The following is a 22,762-nucleotide window of genomic DNA, read 5'->3' as shown; positions in this document are numbered from 1 at the left end:
CTCCTGTAACTTCACTGGTATAGGACATTCTATTAAAACTCCTACCAATGCAGATCCCAAGCTGTTCTGCAATTTATCATCTTTTTTTTTTATTATAACTTTTTATTTACAAGATATATGTATGCATGGGTAACTTTTCAGCATTGACCCTTGCAAAACCTTCTGTTCCAACTTTTCCCCTCCTTCCTCCCACCCCCTCCCCCAGTTGACAGGTAGACCAATACATATTAAATATGTTAGATACAATATATGTATACATATCCATAGTTATTTTGCTGCACAAGAAAAACTGGAATTAGAAATAAGGTAAAATTAACCTGAGAAGGAAAACAAAAATGCAAGCGGACAATAACAGAGGCATTGGAAATGCTATGTTGTGGTTCACACTCATTTCCCAGAGTTCTTTTGCTGGTTGTAGCTGGTTCTCTTCATTATTGAAAAAATGGAACTGATTTTGTTCATCTTATTGTTGAAGAGAGCCTTGTCCATCAGAATTGATCATCATATAGTATTGTTGTTGAAGTATATAATAATCTCCTGGTCCTGCTCATTTCATTCAGCATTACTTCATGTAAGTCTCTCCAGGCCTTTCTGAAATCATCCTGCTGGTCATTTCTTACAGAACAGTAATATTCCATAACATTCATATGTCACAATTTATTCAGCCATTCTCCAATTGATGGCATTAATTCAATTTCCAGTTTCTAGCCACTACAAAGAAAACTGCCACCAACATTTTTGCACATACAGGTCCCTTTCCCTTTAAGATCTCCTTGGGATATAAGCCCAGTAGTAACACTGCTTGATGAAAGGGTATGCACATTTTGATAGCTTTGTGCATAGTTCTGAATTGCTCTCCAGAATGGCTGGATCCATTCACAGCTCCACCAAACAATTATCAGTGTCCCACTTTTCCCACATGTCCTCCAACATTCAGCATTATCTTTTCCTGTCATCCTAGCCAATCTGAGGTGTGTAGTAGTATCTCAGAGTTGTCTTAATTTGCATTTCTCTGATTAATAATGACTTGGAGCTAGAATAGCTAGAAATAGTTTCAATTTATTTACCTGAAAATTGTCTGTTCATATTCTTTGACCATTTATCAATTGAAGAATGGCTTGATTTCTTATAAATTAGAGTCAATTCTCAATATATTTTGGAAATAAGGTCTTTACCAGAACCTTTGTAAAAAATGTTTTCCCTTCTAATCTTGTCTGCATTGGTTTTGTTTGTACAAAATTTTGATATAATCAAAATTTTATATTTTGTGACCAATAATGATCTCTAGTTCTTCTTTGGTCATAAATTCCTTCCTCCTCCACAAGTCTGAGAGGTAGACTATCCTATGTTCTTCTAATTTATTTATAATCTCATTCTTTATGCCTATATCATGAACCCATTTTGAGCTTATCTTGGTGTATGGTGTTAAGTGTGGGTCAATGCCTGGTTTCTGCCATTTAATTTCCAATTTTCCCAACAGTTTTGTCAAACAGTGAATTCTTGTCCCAAAAGCTGGGGTCTTTGGGTTTGTCAAACACTACATTATTAAAGTTATGGACTGTTTTGTCCTGTGAGCCTAACCTATTCCACTGATCAACTAATCTATTTCTTAGCCAATACTAAATGGTTTTGGTGACCTCTGCTTTATAATATAGTTTTAGATCTGGTGCAGCTCGGCTACCTTCATTTGATTTTTTTTTTCATTAGTTCCCTTGAAAATCTGCAATTTATGATCTTACAGAATTGTGTACAACACTAGTGACTTGTTCCAAGTCACACAACCTATATAATGTGTCAAATGTAGGCCTTGAGCCCAGATATTCTTGGCACCAACACTGCCTCTGTGTTTACTGTTATTTGCTTGCTTGTCACTTTCAAGATCTAAGTTTTCACAGGTTTGGGGAAATCTCAGTGCAAAAATACTTTATGATAGACAAGATTGCCTGTCACTGTTCTTTAAAATATGGCTTTAGAAAGCTACATTTAAAGCTACTTTAAAGTTAAGTGAGTTAGCCAGAATGGTCACATCCCTTCTTAATTCTGAAGTCTGGATTCTTACCCTGAAATTACAAATAATTTTTTAATTGCTAATTCTAGCAGTCTGTCCTCAATCCCCATTTTTCTTGATCGTTCTGCAACCTTTGATACTGTTGACCATCCTTTTCACTTTATATTCTTTGCTCTATATGTTCATAACACTGTTTTCTCCTGGTTCTCTAACCAATTTCACTGTTCTTCCTTTCGTAGATATTCATCCAAGCTCTGCATACCAGCCACATATGTCCCCAAGTATTTGTCCTAGCCTCTTCTCCTTCTATGCTATTGGGTCTGGTGATATGGATTCAATTATCATCTCTATGCTGATAATTTTCAGATCTATTTTCTCCTTTCTCCCATCTGCTTTTTAGACCCCTGAAACTGAATGTCCTGTGGATGTCAACACATTTCCAAAATTTAACTCATTTTCTTCCACTCCAACCCTATTCTTCCTAACTTTCTCATTACTGCTAACAGTACCACCCTCCTCCCAGAAAACCAGGCCCACAGTCTAAGTGTCATTCTCCACTCCTTAATCTCATTCACTCTCCTTACACAATTTATTGACAAGTCCTGTGGATGCCTTAATAAGGACCATTGCAATAGACTATTGGTCTATCTCTTTGCCTCAAGTTCCATTCCAGTCCATTTTTTACTTAACTTTCAGTGATCTTCCTAAAGTACAGGTCTGAACATAACACTCCCCTACTCAGTAAACTCCAGGATTAAATGTAAAATCATTCTTTTGGCTTTTAAAGTCCTTCATGAGCACTTCTCTTTCTAATCTTCTTATATTTTACTCCCATATACTCCATGAACCAGTGACACTAGCCTCCTTATGAGTTTTCTTAAAAAATTCTCTCTCCCTCCTTCTCTCTTTCCCTCCCTCCCTCTCTTCCTCCCTTCCCCTCTCTCCCTAACCCCCCCTCTCTCTTCCCCTCTCTCCCTCCTTCCCTCCTTGCTTCCTTCCCTCTCTTTTCTCTCTCTCTTTCTTTCTCTCTCTCTCTCTTCCCTTCCTCCCCCCTCCTCTCTCTCTCTCTCCCTCTCTCTACCCCTTCCTCCTCTTTCTCTCTCCTCCCCCCCTCTCTCTTCCTCCCTTCTCTGTTTCTGTTTCTGTCTTTTTCATATAAAACACCTATGTGTAACTATAGCACTATCCACTGGGGAGTAGAGGTTAAAAAAAAAAAAGTGGGTTGGTATAAGGGAGTTTGGCATAACAAAAGGACTTCATACAGTAATTCTGTGTTACACCAGGAAGCTGAGATTCCTGTGTAGTTAATACCTTGTAAGTCTAGGAAACAGGTGTAAGAACATTTATTTCTTTAACTGGTTGCTTTGTGATATATATTAATGGATTCCAGTGCTTCCCTCTTATACCACTGTGTGTCGCTATGCTGCTGCTGTTAACCTCTGCTCCAGATTCTGTGAATTTATTTAAAAAGCCAAATTTATATTTTCCATTTGAGAAGCAAGATTTGGGGTGGGGAAGTGGGGTGAAGCTGTGTAGGGAATGAGGAACTTACTTTTTAAAAAAGTTTATAAGCAAGAGGAAATATCTCAGTTTTAAATGGAATTTTTAAAATGCACTTTTGGTGGGTTATATTTTTAAAATAAAATAGAGATAAAATATAACATATTTGTTATCCAAATAAATAATACTTGGGATAGGAGTTTGGCACAAATCCATATCACCTATGATGAGATACAAAGGAGGCATTGGAGAGCTGCTTCTGTGAGACTGAAGAACTGGTACATTCTGTATTGGCCTACCAAGTGTTTGAAAGCAACTTCTTTTCAGAACTGTCTGATTCTTAAGATCAGTACCCGCCTGTCTCCAGCACAAAATGGAAGGGCCTGAAGACCGTCTTCTCTCACCGCGTATGGTCCTATGAGACATGAGGTCTTGTCTTGTTTCCTTTGTCTTTTTCAGTTCTAGGTGAATAGAGTGAAGATCTTGGAGCCCAGCATTCTTGGCTTAATGTTGCAACCAGCCTAGAGGGAAAGAATTGAAGAGCAATGGTCTGAGACACTACACTAGCAAAACTTTGAATTAATGTTACATGAGAACTAAGTTGCTGGCCTAATTCCCTTCCCATCACAGAGACTGAGGTAGTATGGAGGGATTATGCCTATAAGGTGCTGGGAAAAGTATTTGTATATTTGCTCTTATTATACTTTTGAAATAAATGTTTATTTATCTGATGTTAAGTGGTTAAATGGGAACAGAGTGTTTGGGACTTCTAAAATTGGGGCAACATCTATGGCGTTCTGGCCAATAGCAGAAACCAAGGACCTCTCCAACCCCTTTAGATTATTAAAAAATGCTAAGGAAAGGGTGAAATGTAACAGACCTAGCCCCTCAGAAAGTGGATCAGGGCCACTCTTGCCACACGTACATATTATATTGTATGAATAATATATACATATAATTACACATTATATGTGTATATGTATGCATGTAGTGTGAAAAAAAAAAAATACGATGATGCATCTCAGACCCTTTTAAGCCAGATTGAGTTGCTTATTCTGTTCTCATTCTTTATATATGTACAAGGGCAAAGTGATTACTTATATTCCATAAACACTGTTTTATTTTAGATCTAAATTATAATAGAAGTTGTCTTATTTTATTACAATTGTAAAAATGAACCCTAAGGATACCAAGAAATAGGTATGTCTAATAAAAGTAGCTACTAAATAAAATTTTAAGTAGTTACAGGAAAATGAATACAGAAATCTTCCTGGAAACCACTGTAAAAAAATTTTTATTTGAATTCTAAGGTAAAATGTTTAGCTTTGTACATAGATTTAATATACAAAGTATAAACTAAGTAAAACAGTAAAAATTAAGAAGTATGCAAAATTAAAACACATTTCATTATGGAAATACCGAGGATTTAAGGGATACAAAAGAAACAATTGTTAGCTATCATGGAAGGAAATCATTATCTAATTCTTTTTTAAGAACATGAGTTGCTTTTGGGAGTGAGATAAGAGAAGAAATATCATTTAGAAAGCTATTGCCCAAATTTGTGCTTCACATAGTTTCAATTACCACCTATTCATAATAACTTCCAAATCCCTATCTACAGTCTTGATTTCTATATTCTTTGATTTCTAACTGGATATTCTATCAATATCTAAAACATTTTGAAAATGAAATTTATTCCTTTTTTATGCCAAGTAGCTATCTTTTCCCAATTTCCCTATCGCTACCCAACATCTTCCAGATAAACACAAAGCCACTTTTTTTTTTTTTTTTTTTTTAGTAAAGCTTTTTATTTTTCAAAACACGTGCATGGACAATTCTTCAATATTAGCCCTTGCAAAACCTTGTGTTCCAATTTTCCCTTCCTTCTCCCACGCCTTCCCCTAGATGGCAAGTAGTCCAATATATGTTAAACATGATAGAAATATATATTAAATCCAATATATGCATACATATTTATACAATTATCATGCTGCCATGTGCAAAAATGTGGCAGCCCTTTTTGTAGTGGCAAGAAACTGGAAATTGAGTGGAATTGGAGAATGGCTGAATAAATTATGGTATATGAATGCTCTGGAATAGTATTGTTCTGTAAGACATGACCAGCAGGATGATTTCAGTTCCACTTGTTCAGTGATGAAGAGAACTCCTACACCTAGAGAGAGAACAGTGGGAACAGAGTGTGGAACACTACATAACATTCTCACTCTCTCTGTTGTTATTTGCTTGCATTTTGTTTTCTTTCTCAGTTTTTCTTTTTCTTCCTTCTTAATCTGATTTTTCTTCTAAATCAAGATAACTATGAATATGTATACATATATTGGATATAACATGTATTTTAACATATTTAACATGTACTGGACTACCTGCCAGCTAGGGGAGGGGGTGGGAGAAAGGAGGGGAAAATTTGGAACAAAAGATTTTGCAAGGATCAATGTTGGAAAAATTAACCATGCATATGTTTTGTAAATAAAAAAAATTATCATACTGCACAAGAAAAATTAAATCAAACCAGTTAAAAAATAAAGAAGCAAAATAAAATGCAAACAAACAACAAAAAGTTAGAATGTTATCTTGTAATCCACATTCAGTTCCCCTAGTCTCTCTGGGTGTAGATGGCTCTCTTCATCACAAGATCAATGGAAATGGTCTGAATCATTTCATTGTTGAAAAGAGCCCTTCCATCAGAATTGATCATTATATAATCTTGCTGTTGTAGTATACAATGATCTAGTTCTGTTCATTTCACTTAACATCAGTTCATGTAAGTCTCTCCAGGCCTCTCTGAAAACATCCTGCTGGTTGTTTCTTACAGAACAATAATATTCCATAACATTCATATACCATAATTTATTCAGCCATTGCCACAAACATTTTTGCAAATGTGGGTTCCTTTCCCTCCTTTAATCTCTTCAGGATATAATCCCAGTAGAAACACTACTGGATCAAAGGATATTCACAGTTTGATAGCTTTTTGAGCATAGTTCCAAATTGCTCTCCAGAATGATTGGGTGCCTTCACAATTCCACCAAAAATATATTAGTGTCCCAGTTTTCTTGCATCTCCTCCAACATTCAACATTATCTTTTTTTCCATCTTAGCCAATCTGACAGGTGTGTAGTGGTATCTCAGAGTTCTCAGAGCCACTCTCAATACCTCTTTCTCTTTTACCTTTCTCCTCTATTCCCTCACATCCAGTAAATTTCCAAGTCCCACTGATTTTCTCTCTCTGCAGTGTTGCTTGGGGTACATAGCATCAGAGTGATATGTCTGTCTGAAAATCATAAAAGGAGGAAATCTGATAGACAAGCTCCTAGCAGTTAATTAATCTCTCAAGATAGTCCATTCAACTTTGGGGAAGATATATCACTACATTTTGATTTTTAAAATACAGAATTAGGAACTATATTTAGCATACAATCTTTGGAAATTACTGAGGTAATAACGTGTACAGAACACTGTAATACATGTTGTAGGAATTCTTAAAGTGACACAAAATCTGTCTTTAAAAATTTATTGTTGTTATCCACTCATTTCGATCATAGATGACTCACTGTTATTGTATGCGGTTTTCTCAGTGAAGATACTAAAGTGATTTGCCATTTCTTTCTCCAGCTCATTTTACAGATGAGGAATTGAAGCAAACAGAATTAAGTGACTTGTGCAGGGTCACATAGTATCTGAGGCCAGATCTGAATTGAGGAAGACTTATCTTCATGATTTCAGGCCTGGAGCTCCATCCCTCTGTACCATCTAGCTGTCCTAAGTTTCATCAACTAAAGAATTTCAAATTGGAAGAGACATCAGTGGTCACCTAGGCCAACTCATATTTGAAAAAGAATGGATCTTCTCTATATTTCAAGGACCTTGCAATATAGAAGATGGAGATTTAAGATATAAACTGAAGAAAGGAAATGATGCTTTGATAAATTATAGGTATCATATATATGTATGAATTAAATATTGAGGAGTTGCAGAATAGAATCATAAACAAAGCTGAATAAGGTCAATCAGGAAAAACTTCTTAGCCGTGCTCAATCAATCCACCAACAAACTTTATTAAATAGCTACTGTACAAATCAGGCACTGTTAGTTGTAGAACACAAGAGGAAATTGTTCCTGGGGGAATACATGTTTCACTGTTTACACATTATATGGAAAATTACATAAGGTTGTAAAGTCCGGGCTAATTCCCTGGAGACCTCAGGATTAGCCAGAGTCAGAATAAGCAAAAGTCCTTGGTCTTTAGGGGGAGAAGTGAAGGAGATGGATAAAACTACCACAAGCTCTCCACCAATCTCCCTTCTCCTCCTCCTGCTTCAAAGTGAGTCTGGCTTGTCTCACTCCACCCTCTAATCCCTCCTGTGATTATCTGTATACACCAAAAGATCAAGCCAGCATGGAATAGTGAGAAGGGCCATTTTCCCAAACATGTGCTAATAGAGTTATTGTCCAATAGGTAATTAGCCTTAAGTGCTTGGTTGTCTGATTCAAGCACACCTTTTAAGAGTTTCAGCTCTTTACATCTCCTACTTTCTTTTGTTTTAGAACACAGGTGGTCATGACCTCCCTGACTTCTCAAGAAAGTGTTATGGGCTAGAACTTGAAACAAGGTATTAAGTGGAATTGAGGAGACAATGGTTAAATCTAGTTTAGCATTAATTTAATCCTACAACAAATAATGGTTTCCTAGTGATATAATGATTGGTGTATACTCAGTGTGGAGCATATAAGGGAGAAGTTCTCAGGGCTAGAAGGAACAAGCGCACTAGAAGCTCTTGGAAGCTGAGACAGAATCATTCCATCTTCCACCTTTGTTGTGGCTGGAGGCTGAAGCACAAACCCTTGGAAGTCAAGGAGATCAGAAGCCAGAGAAGGCAGGTGAGAGCTCAAGCTCTCAGAACCAAGGCCAGATTGAAAGGCTTTCCAGAAAGCTAATGGGGCCACAGGAAAGGAGACAAGACTTGGAAAAAGACAATAAAGGATTTGGACTTTAACCCTTGGCTGTAGTCTTGTGATTACTGAACTGAAACGAAGGCTGCTTTCAGGGACCCCAAGAAAACTTCAACAGAGAAAATTACATTTTAGAGAGAATATTACAAGAAAGGAGGTGAAAACACCAAAAAAGAGGTGATCATACCCCCTCTGACTTGTCAGGAAGAGAGATGAAAAACACCAAATGGAAGTGGGGATTGCTAGCGGGTTTCTGGGCTGAAGGGTCTTACTAGAAACAAGTATGCAGAAACCCATCAGCATGGGAGGTATTACACAAGTACATAGCAATAAAGCACAGGTTAGTAGTGATGACTCTCCCCACAGCCAGTGCAGGCTCAATGTGGTGTAACAAACATGAATTGTACATGCAAGTAGTGATATAACAAACCATATAAATCAACATGGTATTGTTAAAGCTTTCCAGAAGTCCTAGAAGGAGGGTAAACAACAATCACACATACGCCTCCTTCAGCAACCAAGAAATAGTCCAAAACCAATCTATTGTCCATTGCTTCACATGTCAGGGAATCCAATGATCCCTACAAGTTTTTGAAGTCCTGCAACAGTCTCATCATGTTTCAGAGAATCCAATGATTCCTGAGGGTTTTCAAGTTCTACAACAGTCTTATATCTCAGAGAATCCAATAATTGCTGAGGATTTTCAAATATTACAACAGTTATATCATGTCTCAGAGAATCCAATGATTCCTGAGGGTTTTGAAGTCCAACAATTTTTTATGTCCATCAGTCAATTGCCATAACTGCCATGCTCTTTCAGTAGTGGGCACAATCAGCGATGGAATCATCTGATGTTTCTTGGGTCTTCTCCTTCATTTCAAGGGTCTGCTCTGTCTCTCTCCAATGGACAAGGTGAATATGGCTTGTTGGCACCTATCTAATTCCTTCTCCATCTGTAGAGATACAAGCAAACACTCTCCTCCAAGCAATTAACCTATCTGGTTCCTTCCATTCACCATTTTCTGGATTTCTCCACATCATCTGGCAATTATCTAAAGATAGTGGAGCTGATCACACTGGACACTGCCTTTCTGGTGGGTTATAAAACCTGTCTTCCAGAGCCAGTGCATCTTTGTCAAAAATCAAAAAGTTAATAGTATAAAGAGCTAAATTGAAAAGTTCTCTAGGGTTATCTGTGGCTCCCCCTGTCTTTTGTTTTTGGAGGAGTGTCTTAATGCCTCTGTTTCTCCTCTCTTCTATTGCCTGTCCTTGAGGATTAAAGGGTATGCCAGTGGTGTGTAAAATATTATACTATGCACAAAAGTGTGCAAAATGTTTAGAAGTATATGCAGGTCCATTATATTTTTATTGCTTGTGGCACATCCATAATTGCAAATACTTGGATAAGGAATTCAGTTACCACTCAGGCTGTCTCTTTTGCTTCTGGTATTGCAAAAGTGAATCTGAAAAGATGTCTATAACAACATGGATAAAAGACAGACAACCAAAAGATTTATAATGGGTCACATCCATTTGCCAAATTTCATTGGGTCCCAAACCACGAGGGTTCTTCCCTGGAAGGAGCGTAAATGTGTGGAAAGGAAGGCAAACTGTACAGATTTTTGCCCTGCTCCTAGCTTCCTCTTTTGTTATCCCAAACTGCAAATGTAAAGTTTGAGCAGGATGATGATATTTAGAATGAGATTCTTGGGCTTCGTAAAATAAAGGAATATTGGCCAACATAGTTAGAAGGCTATATGCCTTTAAATTATCATCAAAAATAGGACCTGGAAGTCCACTATGAGAGTGGACATGCAAGATATAAATCTTACCTGGATGCTTTCTCACTTGCTCTTGAAGTTCCTTAAAGAGTTGATATATATTGGAAGCTACAAATTTTATTTGGGGTGTGGCAATTCTTTGTATCATACCTACTGAAAAGACTGAATCAGATATTATCATATTTATATCTCCTGGATAAGCAAGAGCTAGAATGATTACATACAGTTCATTCTGCTGAGTGGACTGAAAAGGAATTCTGACTACTCCATAGTTAAGTCACAAGAGTATACAGCACAAATGTTATGTTTGGATGCATCTGTAAAGATAGTTGGTCCTTTAAGAGGAACTTCAGAAACCCGCTAATCTGATTTGATTTTCCATTTCCTTTGGTATTTTCATCTCCCTAAGCAGTCAGGGAAGGCATGATCACCTCCTTTTATGGTGTTTTCCATCCCTTTTTTGAGCAGTCAGGGAAGGCATGATCACTTCTTTTTTGGGGGTTCTCACCTCCTTGAAAAGTCAGGGAGATTATGACTGCCTATGTTCTAAAAACAAAAGAAAGCGGGGGCCAGAACTTGAAACATGGTGCTAAGTCAGTGGAATTGATAGAGACAATGGTTATTTATCAAGGGGCTTAACAGTTCTACAAGATTCACACCTTTAAGAGAGCATATGTAAGCTAGGGCCCTCAACCAGGATTCATTTGGGGAAATTCAGAAGCCAGAGCTCAAGCTCTCAGAACCAAGACTACAGAAGGCCTCTAAGAAAGCTAACTGGGCCGCAGGAAAGGAGACTTGGAAAGAGACAGTAAAGGATTTGAACTTTAATACCTGGCTGCATTTGGGGTGATTACTGAACTGAAAGGAAGGCTGTCTCCAGAAGTCCCCCAAGAAACTTGTTCCCAGAGAATATTACATTTTAGAGAAGAATATTACAGGTGGGTCAATACTTAGTTTCTGCCATACTAGTTTCCAATTCTCCCAGCAGATTTTGTCAAATAGTGAGTTTTTATCTCAAAAGCTAGAGTTTTAGGGTTTGTCAAACACTAGAATACTATAGTCATTTACTATTTTGTCTTGTGAACCTGATCTATTCCACTGATTGACTACTCTATTTCTTAGCCAGTATCAGATGGTTTTGATGATACTGCTTTGTTTGCCAGTCCAATGTTGGTGTCCTAAGGAACAACCTTTGAGACTTACTTATAGTGAGATAGGATTCATCTGGCAGCAATGCTACATTTGTATAGGAACTGGGTGGGACTAATGTAATGAAGAATCTATGCTAGGACTGAGCCCACTCATCCCAGAAACTGAGGTAGTATAGGGGAAAGTGTGCCTCTGAGTTCCTGGTCATGTAATATGACTTCTAGGGGAGACAGCAATAATTTTCAGGTCCCTTGAGCTTGGGGGGCTTCTGTTCTAACTATAAGTCAGTAATTCTATAACCTCTGGCTGGCCTTGAAGTCTGGCTTTGGGGACTCTCATATCTAATCTAAGAATAACAATCTTTGATTCTGAAATTTTCTGGCCTCAGGATAGTCCCATGGATCAAATTCCTGAGACAATAGTGAATAGACCACTATTTGGAATGGGGGCCTTTTTGCAGAAAATTCATCTGGTCCCATCTGTGGGCTGACTTAAAAATGCTGATAGCCCACCCAACAATACTACCCACAGAGCTCCCTAACTGAAAGTAGTTAAGGAATTTTCAAATAGTTTCTGTCTCTCCCTTTGACCCCACGTGGCCCTGCTCCAATCAGGGAATGAGGAAGGAAAAGAAACTATCTTAACTCTCTGTCTGATCCTCCCCAATTTTGCCAAATTCCCCAACCATTATTCTAATGGATGTTCTTAAAGCTGCAACTTTGGACAGAGTTGGAGCCTACAGGAAAGTCAGACCTTTAATTGCTGGCAGGGGTATGAGAATGCCAATCAAGAAAAATAAGAGAGAATATGGTAGGAGCAAAAAGTTCCCATCTTTGTAGTGAGAAAGTTAGGTAGGAGAATGAGAAAAGGAAGGACTTTCCTTCTGCTTTCCCCAACACAGTGTTCACAGGAGTATTTTGAAAAAGCTAGGTTGTGTATCTCTCAATAAGGAGCTGAGGCAGGTTTAAGCAAGTGCCCTGCAGCTTTCAGAAGTGTTAGCAAAACAAAAACAAAAACAAAAAAACCAACAAAACCTGAAAGCAGTTTGGAATCCCCTTTCTTTCCAGACAGCCCCATGAGCATGTAAAAGCATAATTTTGAGGCGTCTTCAATTAAAAAGGGCTGTGACAGTCACTGCTTTAAGGTAGGATGACCAAATCAGGGAAACCAAGTCCAGTTTTAAAATGATGGGACAAGCATGCTTCCTGAGAGGGCTGGAAGCTACAGCTTCTTTAAGAGACAGCAAAGGGGTCTGGGATGGGCATGGCCCTGTTTGTCCAAACTGCTGGTAAATTTCTGTTAACCATGCAATTTAAAAGTTGGGTGAAAATTTTTTCCTGGAGGTTTCAGAAGATAAGATTGAGTCCCCAGTCTCCCCACTAAATCATACCCTATTGAGGGAACAGGATAAGAAGCATTTAAATGACAGGTTAACACGTCAGCAAGGGCACAGGGAGAGGTGTGAAACAGGTTTTGAGTTCCTCTGCAATCCCCAGTTTATTGGGGGAGGAGGAGGAAGAGAGACCTGAGTTGCCGAGCAAGAGTGAAGGAGAAAGAAGTTCAAATTTTCTTACCCAGCCAATTCCCAAATAGCCAGGGTTCCGATGCTGTGTTGGAACTGGAGGGAGGGGAGCTCGACCAAGCCCCAAACTCCTGCCGGAAGACAGGGCATTGGGGAGACAGCTCAACCCCTGTAGTTCCCGGGAATAGCAGCCAAGAGTAGAGAAGTGTCTCCAAATCTCGCTTTAATTCCGTGACCTTTCTCCTCAGCTACCACCTGATTCCTATCATTAAAAACTCCAGCAGCTGTATGTAACAGCGGAGTGGGAGAAGCTTGAGGGCTCAAGCTTGGCTTCTCTAGGTTTCTCCACTTATCTCCTCAGGACAGATCAAAGAGAGTGCCGGCCTTGGACCCCCGAGAAAATTGGGTGAAGTCCCCAGAGAAAATTGGGTGGGGTCCCCAGAGAAATGGCCAGGTTTCTCCTTGGCGTAGGAGTTCGGCTTTCAAAGAGGCACTTCTGCTCTGTGTCTTGGACTTTCTGCCCGAGGGCAGAGTTTAAAATCAGAATCCTGGAAAGGCTGGAAAGTCCAGAATTTTTAGCTCATGTGAGAGAAAAAGGAATTTAGGAGTGCCTTGAGATGCAAAGGGAGGTCCTAAGCATCTTAACCTTTCCAGGTAGGGGATTTTTCTCAAGCCAAATGTCTCTGCTCAAGGAAGGATTTTTAGAGGCAGAGGTGTTTTGTCTCATTTTTGACAGATAAAAGCTTTTAGTTTTTCCCCAAATTCTTGCAGCACCTCTCGTGCATCTAGACTTTTCTAGAGAGAGAGAAAAAGGCCTTTTATCAGTTCACAGCAATTCCCATGGGGCATCCCCGGAGAATTCTGCCAGAGTTTGGGGCTCTAACACAACGACCCAAGCCTAATCCCAGGTGGCTTGGGTGTCCACTACAGAATAGGGAAGGAAAAAAAAAAAAGATTTTTTTTTACTCCAGATTTTCAGGGATTTCCCAATCAGAGAACCAAAAATGATGCAGTTCAAATGCTCTCAATTCCTGGTCGTCAAGACATTAGTGGCCATAAGAGAACTGTTAATATCCCCTTTAGATCTGCCGCAAGTTTAGAGTGAAAGAATTCACTTATTCCTGAATTTCTCCTTGAAGGAGTTTGAGAGAGAGAGTTTCGGGGTCCACTCCTCATCATCCCCATCTTTTTTTTTCTGTCAAATAGTCTTCTTTTCCTAATTTCCCTATTACCATCCATAGTACCACCATTTATACTTTACAAATATTTACACTTAAAATTACTTAACACTAACTACAAATCAAGGTTTGTTTGATTTCAAGACTTAAAATGATGGTGAAAATGTTAATAATGCAGATTAAACTTAAAAGTGTAGATTTATGTTTAAATTTGGCCTCAGACACTTGCGAGTTGTGTAATCCTGGGAAAATCACTTAATCTGATTGTCTCCCCTCCCCCCAAAAAGTATGTCATAAATATATTTTTCTTGCAGAGAGCCCGTTGTCAAAGACCTTTATTACAATATTTTTGTCCCTTGGCCATTATATCCAATCCATCAGTATTTTCATAATATTTCATAATATCACAGAATCTAGAGTTGGAAGGAACAGTCATTTCCATTCAATCTAAACCCAAAAGGAATCTGCTTTATAACTTACTCAACAAGTAGTCATTCAATCTCTTCTTAAATAAATCAATAGGCAGTAGGCAAGTATTTATTAAGCACCTGTCATATGCTAGCAGTGTGCTAGTCACATTTGAAGCCACAAATGCTAACAATGAAAATATTCATACTCACAATGAGCCTTTATTCTATTGAAGACTGTAATGAGTCAGAACTCTGGAGAAATATACTTGAGGCAAGGATTCTTACAACAAGGTGTTAACTCAGTGGAATTGATAAGACAATGGTTATCTAGTTTAGCATGATAATTAATAGTTCTCTAATTCAGTATGATTGAATTAATCTTACAACAAATAATGGTTCCCTAGTGATATAATGATTGACTTATACTCAGTATGATGAATGGTTTTAATTGTAGTAGAGTATTTAAGAGGGCAGAGTTAGACCTAAAGGAAGAGACTTGAAGACAGAGACCCTCATGGTAGCTGGCCTGTCCTCCTTCACTTCTCCACTAAGATCAAGGCCCATCTGAAGGACCCCCAGAAAAGTAGCCCAACCCTAGGCGACAGAGACAGACTGTGAAGGAGATAATAAAGACTTTGGACTTTATGCGTCTTCCACCTTTGAACAGATTTGTTTCATTCAATTATGTTGATTTCTCTATAAGGAACTGAGGCAAGGAAACAGTGATCATAGTAAACCTGTTGGCAGAGGCATATGATTAATTAAATAATATCCTGTTGCCACTCCTCCCAAAAAGAGTATTTATATAAAAATAGGAGAATACAGAAGAAGATTCTACATGAAACCACAAATTACCAGTTTATGTCATTTGCTTTATTTAAAAGGTATATAATAAATTCTGTTACTTTCCCCCTATGGTTTCCACATGGACTTTATTTCCTAATATATTTTTAAAATTAATTTTATTTTTTAAATTACCAATAATCTTGTTTCTCTTCCTTCTTACTTCTTTGGCCCACTAAGGGAAAAAAAAGGAAACCAATATTCTTGTAAAAAAGATGTATATTCAAGTAAAACAATTTAATTTTCCATTAGTATAGCCAAAAAAGTTTGCCTCATTCTGTATTGAATCCATTGCCTCTCTAACAGGGATGTTATTGTCTCTTCACACTTAATTAGGCACAAACATCTTGTAAACTCATCACTATGGTTTCTTCCTACATCCATTCATAATCCTTCCACATGTTAGGATATATTTCTGTCACTAAGAATTCAATATGTCTTGACCAGTCTGTTGAGGATAGGTCTTTCTGGATTTAGGTAGGGAAGTAGGTCTTCAGACCATAGACATTTAGTCTAGATGCCCAGTCCATCTATATAGAATCTGTCGAAGGTTTTGTTCTCTTGGCATAATCTTGGAGAAATAAGGTTATCCCAACACTAAGAAGAGATGGAAATTGAACTTTAATGGATTCAGTACAAACTTCAATAATTTAAAATAGCTATTCATACTAAGAAGGATTTGCTCAAATCCATTTCAAAGCTGGAAGTAGTTTTCTTTTTTTTCAATGAATATTGTTGTGGAATATGTATAGTTTCTTTTTCCTTTTAGATGAACAGATTCCTGTAAAGAAATGAGACTAAATAGTTTACCACAGGAATTGCCTTTTAAACTCAGTAACAGAATATTAAATGAGAGTTGACTTAAGCAGAATAGATGTTATTCTAATTTGTTTATAATATCATTCTTTATATCTAGATCATGAACCCATTTTGACCTTATCTTGGTATACAATGTTAGATATGGGTCAATGCCTACTTTCTGCCATACTAATTTACAATTTTCCCAGCAGTTTTATTAAATAGTGAATTCTTATCCCAATAGTCATTGACTCTTTTGTTCTGTGACCCTAACCTATTCTACTGATTAATTGCTTTATTTCTTAGCCAGTACCAAATGGTTTTGATGAGTGCTGCTTTAAAATATAGTTTTAGATCTAGTATAGCTAGACCACCTTCATTTGCTTTTCTTTTCATTAATTCCCTTGAAATTCTTGACCTTTTGTTCTTCCATTTAAATTTTGTTATTTTTTCTAGTTCTGTAAAATAGTTTCTTGGGAGTTTGATTGGTATAGCACTAAATACATATATTAGTTTAGAGAGTATTGTCATCTTTATTATATTTGCTCGGCCTATCCAAGAGCACTTGATATTTTTCCAATTGCTTAGATCTGACTTTATTTGTGTGGAAAGTGTGTTGTAGTTTTGCTCATATACTTCCTGATCCTCCCTTGGCAGATAGATTCTCAAATATTTTATCCTATCAACAGTTATTTTAAATGGAATTTCTCTTTATATCTCTTGCTGTTGGATTTTGTTAGTGATGTATAAAAATGCTGAGGATTTATGCGGATTTGTTTTGTATCCTGCAACTTTGCTAAAGTTGTGGATTACTTCTAATAGTTTTTTAGTTGATGCTCTGGGGTTCTCTAAGTATGTCATCATATCATTTGCAAAGAGTGATAATTTGGTTTCCTCATTACCTACTCTTAATTCCTTTAATCTCTTTTTCTTCTCTTATTGCCAAAGCTAGCACTTCTAATACAATATTGAATAGGAATGGTGATAGTGGGCAACCTTGTTTCACTCATCTTATTGGGAATGGTTCCAGTTTATCCGCATTACACATATGATGCTTGCTGATGGTTTTAAATAGATGCTACTAACTGTTTTAAGGAAAACAGTAATAAAATAAGTAATAAAACAGTATTCCTATACTCTTTAGTGTTTTTAATAGGAATGGGTGTTTGATTTTATCAAATGTTTTTTCTGCATCTATTGAGATAATCATATGGTTTTTGTTAATTTGATTATTGATATAGTCAATTGTGCTAATAGTTTTCCTAATATTATTGAATCAGCTCTACATTCCTGGTATAAATCCTACTTAGTCATGGTGTATTATCCTGGGGATGATTTTTTGTAATTTCTTTGCTCATATTTCATTTGAGATTTTTGCATTCATTTGCATTCATTAGGGAGACTGTTCTTTTTCTTTCTGTTTTCGTCCTACCTGGTTTAGGTATCATTGCCATGTTTGTGTCATAAAAGGAACTTAGTAGGAGTCCTTCATGCCCTATTTTTTCAAATAGTTTATATAGTATTGGAGTTAATTGTCCTTTAAATGTTTGATAGAATTCACATGTAAATCTATCTAGTCCTAGGGATTTTTTCTTAGGCAGTTAATTAATAGCTTCTTCTATTTCTTTTTGTAAAATGGGACTGTTTAAGTAATTTATTTCCTCTTCTGTTAATCTGGGCAATGTATATTTTTGTAGATATTCTTCGTTGAAGTCTAGGCTAGCTCCCTGGAGGCCTCAGGATCAGCCAGAGTCAGGATAAGTAAAAGTCCTTGGTCTTTAGGGGGAGAAGTGAAAGAAGTAGGTAAACTGCCACAAGGCTTGCTAAAGATGTATCCTGAATTCTCGAGTCCGAAGTCACCAACTTCTCTCCTCCTCATTCTGCTTCAAAGTGACTCTGGCCTCTGTCCCTCTGCCCTCTAATCCTTGCCTACATCTTAACACCAAACATTCATCCAGCATCAACTGTGAGAAGAGCCATTTATCCAAACATATGTTAATAGAGCCATTGTCTCATATCGAATAGGTAATTAACCTTAAGTACTAGGTTGTCTGATTCAGGTATACCTATTCAGAGTTTCAGCCCTCTGTATCTCCTGCTTTCTTTGGTTTTAGAACACAGGTGGTTACACCATCCGTGACTTCTCAGGGAGGTGATAACCCCAAAAAGGAGGTGATCACACCCTCCCTGACTTCTCAGGAAAAGGGTTGAAAACACCAAAAAGGAGGTGATCACACCTCCCTTGACTTCTCAGGAAGAGAGATGAAAAACAACAAAGGGAAGTAGGGAGTCAAGCCAGATATCATTAGAGGGTTTTTGGGATGAAAGGTCTTACGAGAAACAGGTATACACAAACCTATCAGCATGGGAGGTATTACATTACAGCAGGCTCAATGTGGCATAAAAAACATGAATTGTACATATAAGTAGTGATATAACAAAAAATATGAATCGACATGGTGTTGTAAAAGATTTCCAGAAGTCCTAGAAGGAAGGTATATAAATAACAATCACACATATATCCCTTATGCAACCAAGAGATAGTCCAAAACCAATCTATTGTCCATTACTTCATGTGTCAGGGAATCCAATGATCCCTGCAAGTTTTTGAAGTCCTACAACAGTCTTTTTACGTGTGAGGGAATCCAATGATTTCTGTAGATTTTGAAGTCCTTCAACAATCTCATCATGTGTCAGGAAATCCAATGATTCCTGAGGGTTTTCAAGTCCTACAACAGTCTTATCATGTCTCAGGGAGTCCAATGATTCCTGAGGGTTTTCAAGTCCTGTATCAGTCTTATTAACAATTTTTGATGTCTGTGAGTCAATTGCCATAACTGCCATGTCCTTTCAATGGTGGACACAATTAGTGATGGAACCACCTGATGTTTCTTGGGTCTTCTCCTTTGTTTCAAGGGTCTGCTCCATCTTTCTCCAATGGACAAGGTGAATATGGCTCATTGGCACCCATCTGGTGGCTTCTCCATCTGTGGAGATACAAGCAAACCCTCTTCCCCAAGCAGTTAACCTATCTGGTCCCTTCCATTCACCACTTTCTGGATCTCCCCATATCACCTGGTGATTATCTAAAGACAGTGATGCTGCTTGCACTGGACACTGTTCTTATGGTGGGTTATAAAACCTGTCTTCCAGAGCCAGTGCATGTTTGTCAAAAATCAAGAAGTTAATAGTATAAAGAGCTAAATTGAGAAGTTCTCTAGGGTTACCTGTAGCTCCCCCTTTCTTTTATTTTTGGAGGAGTGTCTTAATGTCTCTGTTTCTCCTCTCTACTATTGCCTGTTCTTAAGGATTAAAGGGTATGCCAGTGGTGTATAAAATCTTATACTGTGCACAAAAGTGAGCAAAATATTTAGAAGTATATGCAGGTCTGTTATGAGCCAGAACTCTGAACTTGAAACAAAGGATTCTTACAAGGTAATAAGTCAGTGGAATTGATAGAGACAATAGTTATCTAATTTAGCATTGTTCAGTATGATTGATTTAATTCTACAAGGAGATGTTATGGCCCAGAACTTGAAACAAGGTACTAAGTGGAATTGAGGAGACAATGGTTAAATCTAGTTTAGCACTGATTTAATCATACAACAAATAATGGTTAGTGATATAATGATTGGTTTGTACTCAGTGTGTAGCACATAAGCTAGAAGCTCTCAGGGCTGGAAAAGGTTGGTATACTAGAAGCTCTCGGAGGCCAAGACAGATTCATTCGATCTTCCACCTTTTTGGTGGCTGGAGGCTGTAATACAAATCTTTGGATTCAGAGACATTTGTAGAGATTCAGAGGGCAAAAAAAGGAGGCAGGAGCTCAAGCCCACGGAGCCAAGGAGAGAGCTAGGCCTCAAAGAAAGCGAACCTGGCCCCAGTAAAGGAGACAAGACTTTGAAGGAGATAATAAAGGATTTGGACTTTAACCCCTGGCTGCACTTGTGGTGGTTACTGAACTGAAATGAAGGCTGTTCCCAGAGAACCCCAAGAAAACCACAACAGAGAACATTATATTTTAAAGAGTATACTACACAGGTCCATTATCTGTTTTTATTGCTTGTGGCACACCCAAAATTGGAAATGCTTGTATAAGGAATTCAATGACCTCTTTTGCTGCTGTATTGCAAAAGTAAATCCTGAAAAAGTGTCTGTAATGGGCTGAGGTTTGAGCTGATGCACTGAGGTCCCAAGTACATGAGGCTAGATAGTAATTGGGCTATACTCTATTAATATACATGATTGGATAAAGAATGGTTGCACGAGACAGGAATTCAGGTTAGGGGAAAATCGTCAGTCTTTATTCTCAGTGAAGAAGGATCGGAGGTGGAAGAGAATCGGCGATAGCAATGTGTGCAGCTGAGTCAAGAAGCTAGCTTGACCAGCAGCCACACAACCAGCAGCTCGGAGTCTGGAACCCAGCCCAATCTCTCCCCACTTGTCTTCCACGCTCTCTCTCTGCCTCCACCCACCAAAATCGTCATTTCCTATACAACACATCAGGACTTGCATGGAGAGTGGGCAGGGACCATTCTTTATCCAATCATGTATATTAATAGAGTATAGCCCAATTACTATCTAGCCTCATGTACTTGGGACCTCAGTGCATCAGCTCAAACCTCAGCCCATTACATGTCAGGTAGGGCGTGATCATCTCCTTTTTAGTGCTTTCACCGCCTTTTCTGAGAAGTCAGGGAGGCTGTGATCACCTCCTTTTCGGTGCTTTCACCTCCTTCCCTGAGAAGTTAGGGAGGCTGTGATCACCTCCCTTGGGGGCTCTGACCTCCCTGAGGTCAGGGATGGCATGACCACCGGTGTTCTAAAATAAAGAAAGGGAAATGTAATGGGCTGAGGTTTGAGCTGATGCACTGAGGTCCCAAGTACATGAGGCTAGATAGTAATTGGGCTATACTCTATTAATATACATGATTGATAAAGAATGGTCCTGCCCACTCTCCATGCAAGTCCTGATGTGTTGTATAGGAAATGACGATTTTGGTGGGTGGAGGCAGAGAGAGAGCATGGAAGACAAGTGGGGAGAGATTGGGCTGGGTTCCAGACTCCGAGCTGCTGGTTGTGTGGCTGCTGGTCAAGCTAGCTTCTTGACTCAGCTGCACACATTGCTATCGCCGATTCTCTTCCACCTCCGATCCTTCTTCACTGAGAATAAAGACTGACGATTTTCCCTAACCTGAATTCCTGTCTCATGCTTTTTTTTTTTTTTTTAGAACTTCTTGTTTTTATTGTTAGGATCTGGGTTACTTGAGAGGGATGAAGCGAGAGGAGTGGGTAGCTCCAATACCCAGCCGACCATGTTTCACAGGCTTATAGGTGATAGAGAATTCTCCCAAGTAGTGTCCAATCATCTCGGGCTTAATTTCCACCTGATTGAAGGTCTTGCCGTTATAGACGCCTACCATACTCCCCACCATCTCTGGCAGGATGATCATGTCTCCAAGGTGTGTCTTCACCACCTCTGGCTTTTCCATGGGGGGTGCCTCCTTCTTGGCCTTTCTCAGGCGCTTCAGGAGGGAGTGCTGCTTGCGCCGCAGACCCTGGTTGAGTCGCCGACGCTGTCGAGCACTGTACAACTGCATGAGTTGTTCATAGGACATGTCCAGCAGCTGATCCAGGTCCACGCCGCGGTAGGTGAACTTCCGGAAGGTTCGCTTCTTCTTCTGCTCCACTTCCGCCATCTTGTCTGCTCAAAAACCCTTGGAGATATCAGTTTTTGCCACACAAGAGGCACCCACAGCAGTCCTTCATCAAGGACACAGTGTGATAGAGTGGGTGAACCTCCCAGCACAACCAGATCAAAGCCTTACACCCTACCCAGTGCTTGTGGCTAGAATTTTATTAAAGGCCACTAAGCGAGCAGTACAATTATCTGGGACAAAACCTGATAAGATATACACCTTTTATACCAATACACAAATTAATGTGTGTTGTGAGACCATCCCAGAGTGGCAAATTTTATTAGCCATGGCTCCAAATTTTTTACATGGGTCTCCATTAAAGATAACTAGACTATTACATAATTGGCGATGGACTCTTGAAGAAAAAGTTTCTAAAGTTCCTCTTCAAGGACCAACAATCTTCACGGATGCATCCAAACATAATATTTGTGCTGTGTACTCTCATGATCTAACTATAAAGAGAGTAGTCAGAACTCCTTTTCAGTCCACTCAGCAGAATGAATTGTACGATCATTCTAGCTCTTACTTATTATCCAGGAGACATAAATATAATATCTGATTCGGCCTATTCAGTAGGTGTGGTACAAAGAATTGCCACAGCCCAAATAAAATTTGCAGCCTCTAATATATATCAGCCCATTACAAGTGTCTACAAAAAGATGGATAAAAGAGACAACTGAAAGATTTATAATGGGTCACATCCATTTGCCAAATTTCATTGGGTCTCAAACCATGAGGGTTCTTCCCTGGAGGAAGCTTAGGAATGTGGAAAGGAAGGCAAGTACAGCCTTTTACTCTGCTCCTAGCTTCCTCTCTTGTTATTCCAAATTGTAAAGGTAAAGTTCGAGCAGCCTGATGATATTTAGAATGAGATTCTGGGCTTCTTGAAAAAAAGGAGTATTG

The 22,762-nt window shown here is 38.5% G+C and overlaps 1 protein-coding gene across 1 annotated transcript; it reads right to left on the bottom strand.

Annotated features, from left to right (window-relative positions):
• Positions 1-21,373: 21,373 nt before the first annotated feature.
• LOC116419359 (40S ribosomal protein S15) lies at positions 21,374-21,886 on the bottom strand. Its single transcript, XM_031938919.1, has one exon. It carries the CDS (start codon positions 21,857-21,859, stop codon positions 21,422-21,424), a length of 438 nt encoding a protein of 145 aa, XP_031794779.1. The 5' UTR covers positions 21,860-21,886; the 3' UTR covers positions 21,374-21,421.
• Positions 21,887-22,762: the final 876 nt, after the last annotated feature.

This window comes from Sarcophilus harrisii, chromosome 5 (genome assembly GCF_902635505.1).
Source record: "Sarcophilus harrisii chromosome 5, mSarHar1.11, whole genome shotgun sequence".
NCBI lineage: Eukaryota > Metazoa > Chordata > Mammalia > Dasyuromorphia > Dasyuridae > Sarcophilus > Sarcophilus harrisii.
Note: the sequence above shows the minus strand (reverse complement) of the source record. Positions and strands in the feature narration are given on the sequence as shown.